The sequence below is a fragment of the Pteropus vampyrus genome, unplaced genomic scaffold, assembly GCF_000151845.1.
Source record: "Pteropus vampyrus isolate Shadow unplaced genomic scaffold, Pvam_2.0 Scaffold147, whole genome shotgun sequence".
In the NCBI taxonomy this organism is placed as follows: domain Eukaryota; kingdom Metazoa; phylum Chordata; class Mammalia; order Chiroptera; family Pteropodidae; genus Pteropus; species Pteropus vampyrus.
In genome coordinates, this window is record NW_011888928.1 from 367,112 (window position 1) to 386,864 (window position 19,753).

Sequence of the window (19,753 nt, forward strand, 5' to 3'; positions counted from 1 at the left end):
GGGACCCCCTGATGCTGTGCCCACAGCTCTCTGGGCAGAAGGGGCAGAGGTGCAGGGTCAGTGACCCCTAGGAGGCTCCAAGGTGGGGGCCTGAGGGAGGTGTGAGGGGTGTGGCCCCGTGTGCCCGCAGGAAGGGGCTGCAGGAGAAGGACAGGGTGTGGCTGTTGCGGGAGCAGAAGCGCAAGAAGAAACTCCGGAAGCTGCTGAAGCGGCTGCAGAACAACGACACGTGCAGCATGCCGGGCCTCACGTGCTTCACCCACGACAACCAGCACTGGCAGACGGCCCCGCTCTGGACACGTGAGCCCGCCCACGGGGCAGGAGGGGCTTCTCCAGGACCTCCCAGGGGCCCACCCCCACCCCCAGCCTGAGCGGTTCCCTCCCAGACCCTGCAGGGCTGAGAACAGGTTTCCCAATGTCAGAGGTCAACCAGTGCTCCCACCAGGGACAGGGTGGGGGTGGAGACATTGGGACAGGAACTCCTGTCTGTCTGCAGACCGGGTTTCTTCCTGGGGGCACTCAGGGCGTGTCCTCTCTTCCCTGGGCAGTGGGGCCCTTCTGTGCCTGCACCAGCGCCAACAACAACACGTACTGGTGCATGAGGACAATCAACGAGACGCACAATTTCCTCTTCTGCGAATTTGCAACTGGCTTCCTCGAGTACTTTGATCTCAACACGGACCCCTACCAGGTACAAACAACCCTAGCTGGGGAAAGGGGGGCGTGGGGCACACCGGGGCTGCCAGTTAGGCCCCCCGTGAGGAAGCAATAAATTTTCCAAGTTCCACTGAGTCCCTAACACAGCAGAAGTGAGTTGTGAAGCCTCCGGGAACACCAGGACTCCAGGTGCAGTCAGCCCTTCTCTGCCTCCATTTCCTGTGTGTGCAGTGCAGATCCTGCAGCCTCTTCCCTCCACGTTAGGCGCCTGGCAGCGTCTGAGCAGGCTGGGTGGGAACTCGGGGAGACCAGAGCTTCAGGGGTCAGGCCAAACCCTGCGCACTCAGGTGCCTGCAGGCACAACGGCTAACAGGCTGCAGCACTTCCTGCCTGCTTCCCTGTGCTCAGTCATCGGAACACACGTGACCGAACTGGCCCAGAACACGTAAGACAAAAAGGAGCCAGTCTCTGGTCGAGTGGCACACACGTCGCATCTAAAACAGATGGTCACTGAGCACCACAGCTGCGCGTAGGACGGGCCTGGCACTGACCAGTCTCCAGTGTTTCAAGAAAAGGCAGAAATCAGATTTTTGAACTCTGATTTTCAAATGCCAGCAACTCTATGGTCTTTTGTTTCTGTTTTGCTTTAATTATCCTAAAGGCTGCCTGCCAGTCTTTCTCCTTAGGTAGATCATCCCCATGTTCTACAAAAGGGGGTGGCAGAGCACATAGAGCTCACTCACCAGCAGCTCCCAGACTAGGCACGGCCCTGGGCCCCTCCCCATCCCTTCACCAAATGGCTGCTTTCCAATCAAGAGGAACTGCGGGACTGTGCATGACAACTGGGGCTTGGAAGGGCTTCTTCCCAGGCTTGGTCAATTTCCTGACCAGTGACTCCAGGATTTCAATGTTAAGTACTCAGAGATGGTTTTTCTCGTGGCTCTTCACTCAAGAAGAGAGTGTGTGGTGAGGTTAGAGACAAAGGTCTTCCTAACTGTTCCAAACTCTAGATTTTGCAGAAGTAGAGCTGACCATCCCACAGCGCCTTCCACTCCCAGCCTGCCCGAAGTCCGCCCCTTGTTGGCAGCAGAGGGTGGGGTTCCCTGCGCTCACCTTGATGATAACCTACCTTTCTTCCAACCAGCTGATGAATGCAGTGAATACACTGGACAGGGATGTCCTCAATCAGCTACACGTGCAGCTCATGGAGCTGAGGAGTTGCAAGGGTTACAAGCAGTGTAACCCCCGGACCCGAAACATGGACCTGGGTGAGTAGGCGCCCTCATGTGGGGCCTATAGAGACCAAGGTACCACGGGAAGGCGTTTAGGTCACATCTAGTCCGAAGAGTGAAGCCTGAGTCACCAGGAGTTGGTGAATTCTCTCCAGTGGCTGAATTATCGCCTTCCTCACATCCACCAAGTGCTGCTTTTATGATAAGCGATGGCACCTAAACTATGTGCCAGCCACTGTGCTAAGTGTTTATATGCATTAACTGATAATCCTTGTGACAACCCTCTGAGGTACATCTGTTTATCCTCATTTTATGGATGAGTAAAGTGACCAGGTCAGCTGACTCTAAAGCCCATGCACTTGGTCATACTGCCCTATCCTCTAAGAAACTTGCCAAGAGTGAGAGACGGCGTGTCCCGCCTCCCCCCACCCCACCCACCACCTTTCTCAGGGCCCTTGGCTTTCTGTCCTCTGTAGCACAGGTGTTTATGCCCATATCTTCCTCCCCAACCATGACCAAGGTCAGTGTTGAATGAATGCATCAGAGGCCTAAAATCAGTAACATGACACTACAATCCATAAGGTTACCTTAGGGCAAGGCTCACCTCTTAATTCAGTCCACTCTACCCGCGTAGGGAACACTATCAACGCCATGGGTTTGTGACAAAATGCCAAAGGCACTTAAAAAAGAAAAAGTTATAAAGTCCGTCATTATTTATGCTAAATTACGTTTATTTTGGTCATTTCTCATTTAGGACTTAAAGATGGAGGAAGCTATGAGCAATACAGGTATTTGGTTTTGTTTTTAAAGCCTGAGAGCAGTCCCGTATCTATGCCACCCCTTACTGCAACCTCACAGAGGCTGCACCTGTCATGTTGAGACACTCTCCATTCTCCGGCCTGCCCACCAGTGATAGGTGTCACCTAAGAGACCTTTGTATTATTCTTTGGGGGTAACTTTTTCTTTTTTGGTGATGGTTAACGCTCATTCTCCTTTTGACACTTGAAAACAGGCAGTTTCAGCGTCGAAAGTGGCCAGAAATGAAAAGACCTTCTTCCAAATCACTGTGAGTTAAGGAACCAGTTTACATATAGGGAGCTGGTTCTGGCTTGCTTCACCTTGCCAAGGCTATTCTACATGCATGCCAATTCTTGTTTATTACCCTCATCTGTTCTCGTGATGACAAGGGAAGCAGTAGTCTTTCCTGTGAAGTAACATACTTCAACACATTTCATGTTTTAGATTAATACTTTGTCTAATACATACTGTTATCTACACAATAACCTTTGCCTGGTAAACACAACGTATTACTTTACTCAGGGTTTGAGAAGCATTCAGATGTTATAATTGCTGAACATCTTGAAGGCTGTGGCTGCATAAGTACTACCTGGGCCAAAACAGCAGCAGCAGGTTGGCCTCATTAAACGGTCTGCACACTCTGTCCATGCTGCAAATTCTGTCCAGTGTCACTGGAGGCTGGCAGGGAGCCGCAGCAACCTAAAAAGGTCACCTCTAGTCTAAAGGAAACGGCAAGAATGCAATACAATTTGAATCCTCTAATTCATCAGGTGTATCTGAAAATTCAAAATGTGTTTGAAAGTGGTGACATTAAGTTACCACACAGACAAACAAAAACTCTTAGCAAGCCGCCATGTGCAACCTCTGGCCTACTCATTTCTTTATGTGCATCTGAACCTCTGCAGCTCTAACAGGACCATTTAATAAAGGGCCAGCTAAGCATTTCTTTGGTGCAACCAGAATTAAGGCACACAATCTTTACATCTCACATTCTCTTTGGCCACTGTTCTACCCCACTCTTTGAATGCCATCTTTGCCAGCCACTGAGTGTATACGCCAACAACTGAAAATCTAACGATTAGGTGGTGGCAAGCCCTTTCTCAGGGACCTAGAAAGATTCCTTCTCAGCAGCCACATCCTTGAAGCAAAGCTTACTCAGCTGTAGGGCTGAATGCAATCCATAAGCGGCATGGTAAACACTAAGATGAGTTTGCTTTGTCCTGCAGGGGACAACTGTGGGAAGGATGGGAAGGTTAAGCGGCCCGAGGAGGACTGCCAAAACAAAGGCGTCACGTGACTGTACAGACAACGAAACCCATGTATGATTTCAAGCGGACCTATGCTGTTAGCCAGGAGACACACAGAACTTGCGTTCGGCCGACACGGCAGATCTTGGAAGAGAACCGCCAGGAGCAGTGACACTTCAGGACGTCCATTTTTTGCCCCTGCTTTCGCTTTGGATTATACCGCACCAGCTGCACAAAATGCATTTTCATATCAAGAAGTCACCACTAACCCTCGCTGAGAGGCTCACAGGGAGAAAAGAACTCAGAGATTTTTCTCAGAAATTTCACCCAATAGTGCAGAGTCACTGGAATCCTTTTGTCCGTCAAGGAGGAACCTAGAAGCACGACAGAAGCGACGTGCTGGTGCTGGGAATGGTGCCGTTGACAGTGAGCCAGCAGCACGAAGCGGGTGCTGCTCATCTAGTACGCTAACCCTGGTCGCCTCGGAGGAAGCCGACTTCCCTGTACATACGCGACACGTGTGGCCAGCGTGGGCGTTTTCAAGGGCGGTGGTGTCAGTAAACGCTTGCAGCTGTGGGCATTTCCATTCCTGACCAGAGACCATGTCCCCCACCATTCCTTTGTTATCTGTCCCAGAACTAATGTTTTTTAAAGTACTGAAGTTGGTGTATGTCCCAAGTTTGAATGAAATTGTATTTGTAAAGAAATTTTGTAGTCTATTGTCATACGATGTTCAAAACCCCAGCCAATGACCAACAGTTGGCTTGAGCTAACCTTTGACATTTTGTAAAAGGCCATTCTTGGGCATTTTTTGGTGTATTTGGTTTTTTAAAAAAAATCATAAGACACTACCAGTCAGTATCTTCCTGGAAGGAAATACCTGGGACTTAGGGTTTTTTTTTAAAAAGGGAACAGATGGTTGTAAATGACTAAAATTTACCATATTTCAGAGACCTCACAGGCAAGTCTCACATTACACCAGCTTTAGGACCTCACTTTAAAAAGTATTAATCAACTGCAACACAATTCACTTTAACGAACCCTGTGCGCCCCAGGTAGTCTAACCGAGTCAAGGCAGCTGCTAGAATGGGAGAAGGAGGAAGGACTTCAGCTATCAGTGGTCAACTCATTTCTCGTCAGCTGGTGGAGATGATCCCTAAGCACTCACCTTTTTTAAGAACAGTTCCACGCTTTTCAAACTTCTTTTTGGAACCTGTTTGCACAGTATAATCTCCAGTTTTGCTGTTTCTATTGCTGCAGACAATAAAAGGCATTTAGGAAGAAAAAGATTTTTAACCTCACAAAAATTGTTACCATTATTTGAAATAGGATTCCTTAACCTTTTTGCCCTTAATAGGTTTTTCTTAATAAAGCAAGCTCTTAGACTTCAATTTTAAATAGAAACCTTTATTTACAACGACACCCAAAACAATCAGCAAAACAGTCATAGCTTATCACACAACAATCTCATAAGTTATCCCATGTGGTTTGGATTCTTTGCAGTGTAAAGAATGATTTAGATTTTTGAAAAGCAACATTTAATGTAAACTTGATTAAAATTAAATTCATTCCCAATACTGTAAGTCAGTTCCTGAGAATTTAAATATTGCTCTCAGAATGACATTTCCATCTTCGAAATTCCATCTGGTGGAAAAAGAAAGAACGCCCTGCTCCTTATTAAACAGTCTGCCCTGGAGCCAAACAGCAGCTCTCGCTCCTCTACAGCAGGAGGAAAACACACGAATCCTAGAGGTTTTGCTCCTACAAACTTCCCACTTGTGAATAAAACTCATGGCTTCTGCAAATAAAAAGGGTAACTGGACAGGCATATGAATAACTGGCACTCCATTCTGTTACTTTCCAGCTGCATCTATCTCTGAATCAAAGAACTTCTAGGACAGCGAGCCAATCATGTTCTATAGCACCCCGCCCCTATATACCCCAACACCTTAGGTTTTAAATACTGATTACTAAGCAGTCCTGTTGATTGATATTTACACCTTTCCATCAAGATGCACAGTTTAGAAAAGTGGCATCATTAATATGAACATTAACAATGAACTGTTTTTTTAAAGGAAGAAACATGTATCTCCTTTATATCACTTTGATCTTTAAAAATATATATATTTATATATCTTTGGATTCAGCAAAAAAGTAGGTGTACTGGAAATACCTCACATTCTAAAAGCAGATGAAAAGATTACTTATAATGTTCACCTAACAGAGACCAAGGTTTAAAAAAGGGCAGGGGGAGGGACTGAGGAGAGGTAGGCAGCAGAAGTACAAAGAGAATTATCCAAAAAAGGGCAATAAAGGTTAAAAACAACAAATTATTTCAAAGACTGCATCTATTAAAAGAAAATCAAAACCTTAAGTTGGCACCAAGAAAATGAACAAGTAAAAAATATAAAAACTTATAATAAACTTCATTTTTTTCATATAAAAAGGGGGTGCTGCCTTCCAGTTAGCCTGGAGTCAAGACTAAGGAAAAGAATCAACTTTTTTTTTAAAGAAAGGTAAGAGCACCATTCTGTTTCTCCCCACGCACGCATGACTTAAAACAAGAAAGGTTCAGATACACCTAAAACAACTGTGTCTAAAAACACGGAGACTCTTACTCAGCTACGCCTGCCTCCAGAGAGGAGGATGTGTTATCGGAAACGTACAGGCCACCATGATGGAAGTTAATGGATTTACAATCATTTCTTTTTAACTGGGCAGGGGGCTGGAGGGGAGTGTCAGACTCAAATTCACTCTAGTGGCAGTTCCAGAAATACAGGTTTCACTTATTCATAAGCAAGTCAAAGAAATTAAGTGATCTTACCTTCAGAGACACCTAGAAAGATTAAATATATGTTAAAAAGATTAACTGGCTCTCAGTTATTGCTAGGAAATGACACCAAGGCTAGCAGAGACATTTGAAAGATATTCCAAAAAACCAATTTCATTCAATTGTTTGAACCTAATAAACCAGATACAGGGATTAACCTTGATTTTTTCCCCCTATTCCCAACTGATCATAACAAGTGTCGGGGAATAGCAACGGCAGAACAGGGCAGGGGGTGGCGGAGGGAGGGAGTGAAAAGTGCTCAGGCTGCAACTCTGAATCACGCACAGCTGACTTTTCTGGAGACTGAGTCCTTAAGAAATAATCGTAACATCATCCCTAATCTCAGGAAAACATCCCATTAATGGAATGACGAGACAGCTGAGCAGACACCAGGAACCACACATCAAAGACTCTACTCCTGAGAGCTCCATGTGGGATTCAGATCCCAGCAACCCAAACCTTAGCTCAATCCTCAAATGGAATAAAAGATGGCATATTCAATTTAAAAAAAAAAAAATGAAATTGCTATTAATTTATGGACTGCTTAAAATCCAAGATTTTTTTAAATCAAATTGCTTGATCTTTTTAAATTCTTGATACCTTTTTGTAAAAGTTTATTCCCCCGTGTCTATTCTTTCCCCCAAAATTAACAAAGTGCTTAGTTCCGTTAGAAGAATTTTAAAAAAATTAAATGCTTACATCTAAACAAATGATCTCTTTAAAAAGCTTTTAGACTGAGAGACTGAAAAGAGCGAGGCATCTAAGGCTGGAGGGAAGGAAAAGCTTTGGACTGCTGTCCCCTCCGCCAGGCCACAAAATTCAGGGGCTGTCTCTTCTGTTTGTAACCTCACCACTCTGAGCTTACTGAAATCAAGAATGTTAAATATTTAGCTTCACAAACTCTGTAAAAATGAGTTGTTGTGACCTACAAAAAAAGGTATATACATATTTTACATAATATAATATCTTAAAGGTTATATTTACAAAAGAAAATCTATTCACAGAAACACTGCGAAATTCTGATTCAGAATGCAGTACCAGGCCTTGGGTTTTCTGCAATTTATTCTCAAAAAGCATTATTGCTCTACCATATAGGCAAAGGGTGACACCAGTACTTTCAACAACAACAAAAAAATCAGTTCTTGTCCAACAGATTAGACAAAAACCAGGAATGTGGTTCACCATTCCTCAAGACCTCTAGAATATTGCATTTCTCCATTACTTTTTAAATAAAGTGCACTCGGCTGCACATTAGCATATGAAAAATTGCTACTGCTGCGATTAAATACTGTCAACTCACATTCCCTTCTGCAAGGCCATTTGACATCAAGGATAATTCCTGGAGGTGAAGTATGACAAAGTCAGGGGCAAATGAAAACCCTAGCTAAAGCCTAGGACAATCAAGAACAGGGTTGGAGCAACTTCACACTGTCATTAAAGGATGAGAACTAGAAACGCCAAGCCCATGGCACAGAACCACCTGGTAGTAAAAGACGGATGAAGGCTGGGGCTGTGCTCTTCCTCCAATACTGCAACTAGAGAAACCAGACACTCTAATCCCACGTTTTCTCCAATGCTCTCTGGCCCACCTACATTTATTTGAAAGATAGAATAGCCAGGCAGAAAGACAGGACACAGGAGAGTTTTGAGATCAGTAACACTCCATTAACTCCAGAATCACATCCCTAAGAGGCAGAATGCCAAAAATATTTGTTTTGAACACCGTGATAGACAGGAGGAGGGGAAAAAAGGTAAATATCCGCTTAAAATCCAGTCCTACTCAAATGACATCAGTCGGAATACCCTTGATGGAGATCAGAGCTGGTCCTTTCTTCAAAGCTGGGTGCCTACGACCATGATCCTGTACTCCCGATAACCCTAGTGCAGTGTCATTTGAACAGTGATTTCCTTGGAGGTCCTGGTATAGAGATGTCAGCAGTATTTCTGTTAGCAACCAGAAGAAACATGAGTTAAACATGCTTTGTACAAGCGAAAAGAATCCACAAGTCTATATTGATGTCTTGCAACATGGCTCTGGCTGACTGATTCAGATTCCTTAAATCTCAAATTACCAAAAGTACCTAATGGCCCAATGCCTTCAAACCAAGAGTTTTTCAATGACTATTTTTAAATTTTACATCCAAGTTAAAAATCTACTTAGGACCTTTAGATTACAGTTGAGGCTTTGGTTCTCTCCATAGAACAAGAAAAACATTTTTGAAAAAGGAATAGACCCCCGTACCTGATCGGGGCCCATGGGCATGCCAGACATGGGCATGGAGTTCATGTTCATCTGTCCCATGGGACCACTGCTGCCATTCATGTGCACCATACTGTATGCTGCAGGATTCCCCTGGTGGGCAAACTGCTGCTGGGAAAAGGAGCTGTAAAGGAAATGTGAAATCACCTGGGTCACTACGGGAACAAAGGACATACACACAGAGACTACCACGATTTTGCCAAAAGTCATTTTACTTAAGCAGAGAACCTGAGAGGGCAAACTCCCTGATGGCCTGCCTTCCATTGTTCACTGCCGTCCATACTCAATACCCCCACGGAAACATGCACTGTAGGGAGGGTTCTCAAAACGGATGAGCCGAGTAACACTTTTTCAAATATGAACCCAGGCCTTTTCATCTCTCCATCCAAACAGGCTTGAGTGAAAAATGCAGAGATTAATTTCTTAAAACTTTTGGCACTAGAACGTGAATGACTTTTAAAGTCCCTGTTCTTCACCTGTTCCTGGCCAGGTTCCCTGAGGGCCAGCCCTTCATTTCCGAGGACTGATACATAGGTGCAGGCTGCGGGTGCTGCATCATGGGATTCTGGGAGGGCCCCATTCTTGATGCCATCATGGCATTAGAAGGACTAGACACTCGAACAAAGGCTGGATCTGGTTGTTGTCCCATCCCTTTAAAAAGAAAGGAAAAGGAGAAATTGTAATGCCCAAACACTATGTCCTTTGAATATCAGCTTTCTGTAGTAATTTTACCCTCTTTTTTAAAAGCAGGGGAAGATGAGAAGTCTAAGATACAGAGTGCTCCAGGATGCTGCCTGCCGGTTATTCTTGCTTCTCACCAAGATGCCAACAAGAGTAACACGCTTATTACAGAAAAGTACTGTCTAGATCACTTGAACAGTAACTACTTCAATGAGCTTTCTATATAAAAGGGACTCCATATCCCGCTACTCACATCTCTCCAACCCTCTTTAAAGGACAGAATTATCGTCCCCCGCTGGCAGAGATGCATCCTATAATGTAATCCTCCCAATAGGTACCTGTACCCCCAAGAGGTATATGCGTTATTTTAATAAATGTCTCAGTCACCAAGAAAAGGAACTCAAAAGCCCACAAAATACATTCCTCTAACTTGGGGGGTGGGGAGCCCCACTGGTAGTCTTTTGTCCAAATTAAGATGTGGGGAGCTGAAAAAACAAGACCTAAAAAAACCATGATAAACCATCTACCTCAATCTCAATTACCTGTGCACTGAAGTTGACATTTTTGTTAATTTCATTTTTCTTGTGACATAAGAGTGAACAGTATTTGGTTTTTTAATATGCAGCAGATCTAGTAAATCTTGGGTCCTTAGTAATATTACTTTGAGGCAGACATTTGCACTGTTAAACTTACCATAATTTGGTGGATATGGAAACTGCTGGGGTGGACCTTGTGGCATCGCAGGCCCTGCCAAAACCCCATCCATGCTGGGGGAAGCGGTCACGTTAGGGGGTGGGCTGAAGGCCTGAGTTTGTTGTTGCTGCTGCTGCTGCTGTTGCTGCTGCTGCTGTTGCTGCTGCTGCTGCTGCATCATCATCGCCATCCTCTGCTGTCGGAAGTGATGACTTAGCAGCTCTCGGCTGCGCTGGGCGACCATCTGGGCATTAAGAAAACCCTGCTAATGCCCAAAAAGGAATGCAATTACACACATATAGCAAGAACCAGCCAATGTCATGCATGCAGGACTCATAATACATTAGGTATCAGAAAGAAAAAACACGCAATGCTCTTCTTTGTAATTACAAAAAAAGAAAAAAATGTACAATTGTCATTATGGTAAAGGCTTTCGGGCTATTGGCGGGGAGTAGAGGGGTAGAGATTTCAGAATAGGGACCTAGAAATTATTTGGGAGATGAAAGCAGACAGCTGTCAAGCTTTAAATAGTGACAGAACATTTAGGGGTAGAATTTTAGGACAAACTTTTCAGAAACTATGAAATCAAACTACAAGATGAAGGCGGGGATAGTGAAACAAGAAGAGAAGCAAAAAAAAAAGAACGGAGTTATACTCAGAAAAAATCCACCCCAGAAGGTCTGGAGGTTAAGGAGGGGACATGATCAAAGTACTGAACAAGGAAGCTGACCCATGCTCTACCAGCTGGGAGAGCATCTCCAAAAAGCAAACTTTTATCTTTTCGGAAGGCATCCTAGCTTAGCTTATACAGAATGTCTGATTATCAAGAAAATATAGCTATTAGTACTTCCAAGTGGGCCTAAGACCATGAAAATTGGGCATCTCTGTTTTTAGTAACTATGAACAATATTTTAGACTACAGTAAAGGACTTTCCACATTATCATCTGTCTCATGCACGTTAACAAAATATCTTAATACAGTCTCCACCTCGGACTGAAGGCAGAGAAAACTTTAATCTCTCCCACTAAGGGAACCGGGTCATCCGAGAGGTTATTATTGAGAATAGGATGATGTTTTATTTTCTTCATTATAATAGTAATAATTTCAAATTTTACCCAATGAACATGTGGTTTCATAATCCAGAAAGAGAGCAAAGTTTACGGATTTATTATCTTAAAGAGTAAGTGATAGCTATTGTCACAGTACAGCAATTGACTGCAAAGGGACTTAATTTTGAAAACATGAATTAGTGGCATTTATAAAAGATCCTCTCCTCTGATTCTTTCTAGTCACCAGTAAGAGAGAAGAATGAAAGAGAAAAAGTGTGATGGGACCGCGGGATGGTTTCTTACACAAGGAACTTGGTTATTACTTTATTTGTTTAACAAACATTGACTGAGAGCCAACCACGGGCCAGGACAGTAAACATGAACATGCAGAAACTTGTCATCCTCACCTGGGAGTTCACCTGGGGCTGCATGATGGGCCTCATCACTGCAGCTCCACCAGCAGTGGGGTTTTCCATTTTCATTTCAAGTGCCTGCCGGCTCTGATTCAAAAACTGAGGAGAGACAGGTTGGTCAGAATGCAAACAAAACATGTTAATGAGCCCAAAACAGCCTTCCAACCCTCAGCACCACCAGTGAGGTCATGCACGTATCTCCAAACCCATGAATCTGGTTAAGTCAAATCTAAGCTGAACTGGTACTCTTTCACACTTCGAAAAGGTGCATGCTGAAAAGTTCTTGACTAGCAAGCTTTACATATGAAGCTTTACTGTTTGGCATCAAGAGTAAAAGTGCAATTCTGCAGCCTAAAGAATATCTCCAAAGGGAATTCAAAGGATATGTAAAATCAGATTTTCTCTGGGATTAGGCCATTGGGGAAATAGCTTTAACCTGATCAGAATAACACTGAATAAACTAACTCTTCTTCTGTTACCTTTTCCTAGGTAAATTTTATTGGGAGGAAATGGCAAAAAGTAAAATGATACCATGAACACATTAACACCGCTTTCTTGCGAACCTGAACTGATTTTTAGGAATATTCATACACTAGAAGCATCTCTGGCTCACTGGATTCTAAACTCACTCACTCATCTGCTTATATGGTTCAGTTATGCCACGTTTAATAAAAGCACACCCAAGATGCAAACAATTAGGTTTTAAAAGATGTTGGGGGGATTAAGGAAACAATGAAAAAAATGTTTTATCTTGGCATATTAGAAGAGCTCAAGTTTTCTAAAACATCTAGAAAGGAGAGGTTCCATAAAAAGAATGCTGCAATCAATAAGGTTTAAATATTTGATTATTACTATTAAGGACTTTTTTTAAAATAGAAATTCTCTGCCTCTAGTACTATGAAGGCATCGAGAAACACTTTTCTCCCCCAAGAGCAAGCCTCTTGGACATTTTTTACTTTTTAACCTGTACAACGCGATATTCTTATAGAAAGGTATTCAATTCAAGCACACCACCCCCTAACAGGAAACTATCCATACAAATGAAATGTTACACAGAAGTGAAAACAAGACAGATTTCTTTAGTTGTCAAGGGATGGAGAGCTGTGGCAAGAGCTTTGAAGAAGATAGTCTGAAAACGAAGAGGAGGAGGCCCAAGATAAAGTGCTTCTGGCCAAGGCAGAGCACATGACTGGGTACCTGCTGGCCCTGCAGCCTCTGCTGAAGCTGCATTCTAAGTTGCTTGGGGGTGTTTGTACGCGGTCTCATGATGTTGGCCCGAGGATGCATTCCCTGGAGAGGAAAACTGCCTTGCTGGTTCATCTGGTTCATCATAGAGTTAAAAGATGGTGATTGTCCCTGAAGATTAAAGCCTCCTTGCATAGGAGGCCCTTGTGTGGGGTATGTCTGCCCATATAATGCTGTCTTCTGATCCATCATTACTGCTGCTTCTTGTCCTTGGAAAACATCCTGTTTGGGCTCCAAAGCTTGTCCCTTAAACATCAAACACATAAATGAACAGTTGGGCACATCTGGGAAAGCAACTGAAATCATCAAATGCTCTAAAGAAGATGAAAAATAAAGTTAATATATGTGAACGATGATGTTGCAGAATTCCAAAACATCAAGTTTACTGTCCAAAATCCCATGAGAACACAGACCATGCTCCATCTTTTCACGACTGTGTCCTAGTGCCTACAGCACAAGGTCTCACACAGAAAGACATTCAAATGTTTTTCTGAGCCAAATATCTACAATGTATTAAGTACCTGGAGAAATACTATTTGTTCCAGACCAGATTTCTGTAGCGACAGGAACCTCACATGCCAAGTATAAAATAAATCATAAAATCGCTATGCTCAATGAGTTCTCATGTAATTTGTACAAGAAAATTATTATTATTTTGGGGGGGGAGAAATTTACAAGAAATGATTTTGGTAGAGAGAGGTAAATCAACAAAAGCTCATATCCCCTGAAGTGTATTCACCTAAAGGTGATCATGCACTACTACTTGTATAGGGGGTAGGGACAGAGGGGTGGACACTCATTCAACAAGTATTTATTAAATGCCTGTTATATGCTGGGCATCACTTCTGTACATGCTTAGGATGTATACAAAATGATGTCCAGCAAGTGACAGAAAAATAAAAATAAAAATAAAAATAAATATTCCGAAGGAGGAAACAGCCTGCCATACTAGGACAAGAAGAACCTATCAGGTACTACGTTCGCCTTTACCTTCCCATCCACTGGCACAGAATGCCGAGTGTGCAGTCAACAGCCTCGGCAAGTGTGCCACGGAGCACACTTCACCCCGTTGCACTGGGACACATCACTGGCCTCTCCTTGGAGGAATGTTGAGAATTCGTCAGGGTCTCCTAGGCCCTCTTCTTTTCTCTCACCACATTTTCTACTTTGATGTTCTCAACCATTAGTGACAACTGCCAAATTTTTCGTCTCCATCTTAAACGTCTCTGAACTCCAATTTTGCTTATGCAAATGCCCACTTAACTTCTCTACCTAGATGTCTCAGGAATCTCGAGCTAAATGTGTAGAAAACAGAACTTGTGATCCCCAAAAGCCCGACTCTCCTCCAATCTTTCCTATATCACAATATAAGGCAACAGCATTCACCCAGAACTAAAAGCCAGCCATCTTGATTCCTCACATTCTCCCTGTCCAAGCGTGTGTACGCGCATGCGCACACATGGTACACCAAGTCCTGTCAGTTTTGCCTCCATGGCATATAGTGTATCCTTCCCTTCTTTCCATTCCATTGCCATGACCCTTTCTAAGACACCGCCTGGACCCTCGTAGTAACTGGCATCTGTGCTCCTACTTTGCCCCACTGTACCAATTCCATTCTCCAACAGCAATCTGAGATATCTTTTTATAATGAAAATTTATAAAGTAAAAAAATACTATACATTAAACATGGCAGATTTACGTGCATGTTTACCTCCTTTCTCTTGCTAACTCTACTAAAATGACAGCAAATAATGAAAAAGGTCATATTGATCCATAAAACAATGAGACTAAGAAAGGCAACATGATCAAATATTTCAAGAGGTATCTGGAAGACAGAAAGTAAAGGAAAGATTAACTCGCCAGAGCAGAGAAACTGAGACCCAAGTGAAAAGGAAAACACACATGAGAACTGAGCAAACGTCCCCCAGGGAGCCAATGAGGGACTCACTCCACTGTGACATTGGACTCCACTGTGACATTGGACTCCACTGTGACATTGGACTCCACTGTGACAGCTGGGGGTCGGGCAGAGTGCTCACTGCGGGGAAGGTAGTCAGGTGTCTCAATATAGAGCAGGGGGCAACTACCTCCCTGCCCTCAAACTCTGCCCGGTCCCCAACTCCACACAGCCAAGTGGTTGTGCATTCTACCTACTCTCTCAAGTGCGTGAGCTCAGGGACATCAAGCAGAGGGCAGGAACAGGGCAGAAGCTGAAAACAAAAATTCTTATATAATTTCTAGTAATAGTTTATATTTCATAATATTATATCTTAACACTATAGGATTCATCCACTCACTTATCCAGCCCAGCTTCCAAGATGCAAGGGGGTAATAAAAAAATTTCTAAAAAAGAAATGGAGGACCTCTTCTAGAAAAAATATGGTGGGAGTGGAGGACAAGGGCCCAGCAACTAACTCTACATGTTGCAATTGTAGGAGTCCTGAAATAAAAAGGCCAGTACCTGCCCCCTTACATTTTCAGTGAAGAAGGCTAATCCTGCTTTTTAATATGTCATTCTTAAAAATGAAAAGATAGTCCAGGATCACTGGATATTTGATGCTGAAAGATTCCAACATTGAAGTGACTCAAACGAATAAAAAGTAAGTTAAAAAAAAAGATAAAAAACAGAATCAATGTAACACCCAACATGTCAATAGATACCCCAGAAAAATCAGAAAAAAACAGAAGAGATAAACTATAGAAATGTACAAGAAAATGCCCCCAAGCCAAAGAGGATATCTGTGCATCTAATACACAGCAGAATGAATAAAATAAGATCCATCGGAGGGAAATGGTTTCTGAATAATTCCAAAGAGAATAAATGAGACAGGCACATGCGCGCACGCGCGCGCACACACACACACACACACACACACAGAATCAGACTAGAATATGACTCAATGGCAACAATGGGTGCCAGAAAACGATGGAATAATTCTTTAAATATTCTAAGAGAAAATTATTTTCAATCTAGAATTTAATACACAACCAGACATGCAGGGGGGTAGAATAAAGATATTTTCAGACACACAAGGACCCAAAGCATTGTATCTCATGCAGCAGGAATGGAGAAGTTAATAAAAAGTGTGTTTCGGAAAAACAAAGTAGTAAATCAAGAAAGAAAATGACCTGAGAGTCAGAAAACTAGAAATCCAACATAACAGTGACAATTATATCTAGACCTGCCTCTCAAGGTCAGTAAAACTGAGTGACAGAGGACTACAGGAGAGAGAAAAGGAATGAGGTATCTGAAAATGTGAAGAAAAAAATAAGAGAAATTTTATACTTCTGTTGGACTCTCCAGGGAGCATCAGCAGTGTGTAGAAAACAAAGCAAATAGAAAGAAGGCGATTACTTCAAAACAAACCAACCAAAAACAAAACCCTATACAAATTATACCTCATTCAGTTATGAGCCAAAATAATGTAAATATTGACTACCTACTTAACAATGAAAGACATAATCATATTGGGGGTACCAAGGGAGCACGTGTCCATGTGTGTGTAGTGGCTAAGGGTGTGAGTGTATGTACACTGGAGGACGGGAGAATAATAAACACTAATCTACAACTTTTTATCTGAAATTCCAAAACTCAAAAAAAAAGCTCTTTAAAAAAATTAACAATTTATCATTAACACCAAATGCATTTTAACAACAAAGCCTGACCTGAATTTATATGAAACAATACATAATCTCTATATATCCCACTTGGTGTGACTATTTATATATTCTGCTGTAACAGTAACGTGTTTGATCGCAAGCTACTGCCCAAAACTAAGTTTTGCTCAAGACTCTACCAGGGATCACCGTGTAATGTGTGGTAAACATGCACCATTTCATCTTTCTAAAACCCGAAAATTCCTGAATTCCAAAGTCCATCTGACCCCAAGGTGCTCAGGTAAGGGATTATGAATGCACGGTCAACAATCACATCAGGAAATCAACAGATACAGACTAAAGTTGATAAAGAAACAGCTGCATAAGCATATTACTTAGAAACAGTACTAAAATAAACAGTTGGGTTTCACTGCTTCTGAGTGGGGCAAAGACTTTGGTTCTTCAATCAGTATATTTTGTATCATTTTATTTTTGTTACAAAGATAATTTTGCTAAAAATAATTATAACAAAAAAGAAAAGGAGGACTCTTGGCCACCTTGCTTAAAGTCTTCCATGGCTTCCTAATACAGCAGGAAAATTCCAGACTCCTAAAGTCGGCTTTGTGGAACCCAGCTTCCATTTATCTCCCTAATCTTACACCAATCTCTCTGCTCTGCTCTAGCTTTTAGTAACTTTCTAAAACACCCAAGCTCTTTCCTGCCTAAGGACCTTTGAGTTAGCTGTACTTCTTCTGGAATGTTCTTTCCCTAAACTGTTGATATAGCTGGCTCCTTCTCATCCTTCAGATGTCAGCCTGTATGTCATTGCCCCAAAAAGTTTTCCTGACCATTCAAGTAAGTCCCCAGTTATTCTTTATCTCATCATCCTGGGTTTGAAAACACAAACGTTTTTAAACTAAAGAAAAAAATAATTTCTTTTTAAAACACTTAAACTGGGAAAACTTTATATTAGACAAGTTAACAGTCATCCTTCAAACTGCATCTCAAATATGACTTTTTACAGAAAAGTTTTGACATCCCACACCCCATCTTAAGAAAACGTCCCTTCATGATACACCCTCGTAGGATCATATGCCTCTTCGCCTACCCTCTGTCTCCTTCTGACTGCGTGGCTGCCTGCCTGATGCCTGCCTTGCCCGGGGCATGTGAGCTTTGGGAACAGGAACCAATTTGTTTACTATTTCTCCCCGACCTCGAATAATAAAAACTGGCACAGAGAAGACAAATATTTGTTAAATGAAGAAATCACCAAATAAATCAGTAACTACACATAAAGTACTATTGCAGATCAACAAAATAAAAACCCCATCAGAAAACTATTAAAAACACATCTAAATGGCCAAAAAACATAAAATACGTTCACTCTTGCAAATCAAAGAAATATACTTTAAAACAAGAATCTTTGCTGCCCATCAGATTGGCAAAGATTTTTAAAAATAATCGTGCTTGGTATTTGTTTTGTGACTTGCGCACGCACCCTGCGTGTGCTCACTCATCTCCATGGGCTGTATACAGTGGCCAAGTGCTGCTGAAGCTGAGGACCTCAAATCAGCACCGCCGTGGAAAACCACGTGGATGCACGCAGAAAAACCTCTGAAATGTGCACTCTAACCCAATCAACCTTTCTCTTGGATTGTATCTAAGGAAACAGACTAAGTAAACAAGATGTAATTCACAGAATTGTTTATAATGGAGAATATCATAAATTTTAACTGGTTCAGCAGAGAACTGGTTAAACAGTGCTCAGTAATAGATTCTATTTGGCCATTAAAATTAAAGATGTATATATTAAACAGAAAAAGATGACTGACAATGATTTCCAAAAGGAAAATAGGTTACAAAACTGGTTTAAAAGTCTGCTCCCATTTCTTTACAACATATACGGAAAAGTTACTGATGATTCTTTGTGCCCGGATTACAGATTTTTAACTTTTTCTTAATATGAAATTTTTGTGATTGTCAGATATTTATATAATTAACTATTTTATCATCAGAACGAAGAAAGCTGTTTCCAGCTTAAATAAAAATTTACAGGGCTATTCAAGCTCTGTAAATCTCTGTGTAACCCACACATCCACCCTCAGCCAGGTTGGACTCTGCTCCTCAGTGCCAGGGTCATTCGTGACTGGTACCCCTGGAAATGGACACCACCACTGTCTGTATTTCCCACCCATCCTTTAAGAAGTTCTGTGACAGTGTTCGCCACACTGAAGTATAATTCTTTCTGTACACGTCTCCTTAACGAAGACTGGGAACTCCTTGAAGGTCTCCCCTGATTACTGAATGCACGGACCTAACCAGAAGCCCCGCACCCCATATCTTTTAAATGAAAATAGCTACTAGAAAATGTATGTTTCCAAAACTACAGATTTGGGAATGGAACACCTCCATAAGGCTGTCCAGGTAATTGGGAATAGGGGATGATGTCGGGATGTTCACAGATTTACCATTATAAGTGGGTTTAGTTGAACATTTTTTAAAAAGCTTGCCTCCTCAGAGTATACACTAGTTGGCTAGGTAGCAGAGAGAAGTAATTATAAAAATGAAGGCTCTTAGCTAACATAAGCAAAAGCAGCATTTTTAAAGAGTACACAGTAGTTTGACTGGATTTCTGTGGTTACTTAAAATTTTAACATCTTTATAAAATGATAGGTTTCTGAAAGTATTATCACAATTATAAAGTATATTTTCTCAATTTAATGCTGGTATCCATGAATGTAGTAACGTAACACAAGTAACAGGAAAGATATACAGGCATTCTCGTACGTAGCTTCAGTTATGTGCACGCACACACTTCTGTGTCCATGTTAATGCTACCTACTTGATTTACAAGTTCAGGGATACCCAGAGCTCTGTCAATTTCTTCCAAGCCTGTGGCATCTGTGTTGCTCAAGAGTGTGTGCAGCTGGTCCAACAATGCTCTTTCATCGTTCTGTCCTTCTAGGTTAGAAGGAGGCCCAAGGAGGTCATCCAGGGAATTCCTAAGAAGTGGCCTAAAAAGAAACTTGCAATCAATTTCAACTTTCCTC

At 42.3% G+C, this 19,753-nt stretch overlaps 2 protein-coding genes across 4 annotated transcripts in view; one reads left to right on the forward strand and one right to left on the reverse strand.

Annotated features, from left to right (window-relative positions):
- SULF2 (sulfatase 2) overlaps positions 1–4,741 on the forward strand; it is a 29,967-nt gene extending 25,226 nt beyond the window's left edge. Inside the window, exons 11-17 of the mRNA XM_011369389.2 lie at positions 27–34; positions 72–300; positions 549–691; positions 1,802–1,925; positions 2,644–2,677; positions 2,902–2,955; positions 3,914–4,741. Coding sequence (XP_011367691.2) covers positions 27–34; positions 72–300; positions 549–691; positions 1,802–1,925; positions 2,644–2,677; positions 2,902–2,955; positions 3,914–3,944 — 623 coding nt within the window. The 3' untranslated portion in view covers positions 3,945–4,741. The remainder of the gene's footprint in view (positions 1–26; positions 35–71; positions 301–548; positions 692–1,801; positions 1,926–2,643; positions 2,678–2,901; positions 2,956–3,913) is intronic.
- Positions 4,742–5,325: 584 nt separating this feature from the next.
- NCOA3 (nuclear receptor coactivator 3) overlaps positions 5,326–19,753 on the reverse strand; it is a 95,356-nt gene continuing 80,928 nt past the window's right edge. For 2 of the 3 annotated variants that reach the window (XM_011369260.2, XM_011369259.2), the window contains 7 exons: positions 19,546–19,717; positions 13,059–13,352; positions 11,856–11,960; positions 10,399–10,663; positions 9,501–9,675; positions 9,007–9,148; positions 5,326–8,708 (listed from right to left, as the gene is read on the reverse strand). In XM_011369260.2, the coding sequence (XP_011367562.1) occupies positions 8,697–8,708; positions 9,007–9,148; positions 9,501–9,675; positions 10,399–10,663; positions 11,856–11,960; positions 13,059–13,352; positions 19,546–19,717 (1,165 nt within the window). In that variant the 3' untranslated portion in view covers positions 5,326–8,696. The remainder of the gene's footprint in view (positions 8,709–9,006; positions 9,149–9,500; positions 9,676–10,398; positions 10,664–11,855; positions 11,961–13,058; positions 13,353–19,545; positions 19,718–19,753) is intronic. The other variant, XM_011369261.2, reaches the window with a different exon arrangement.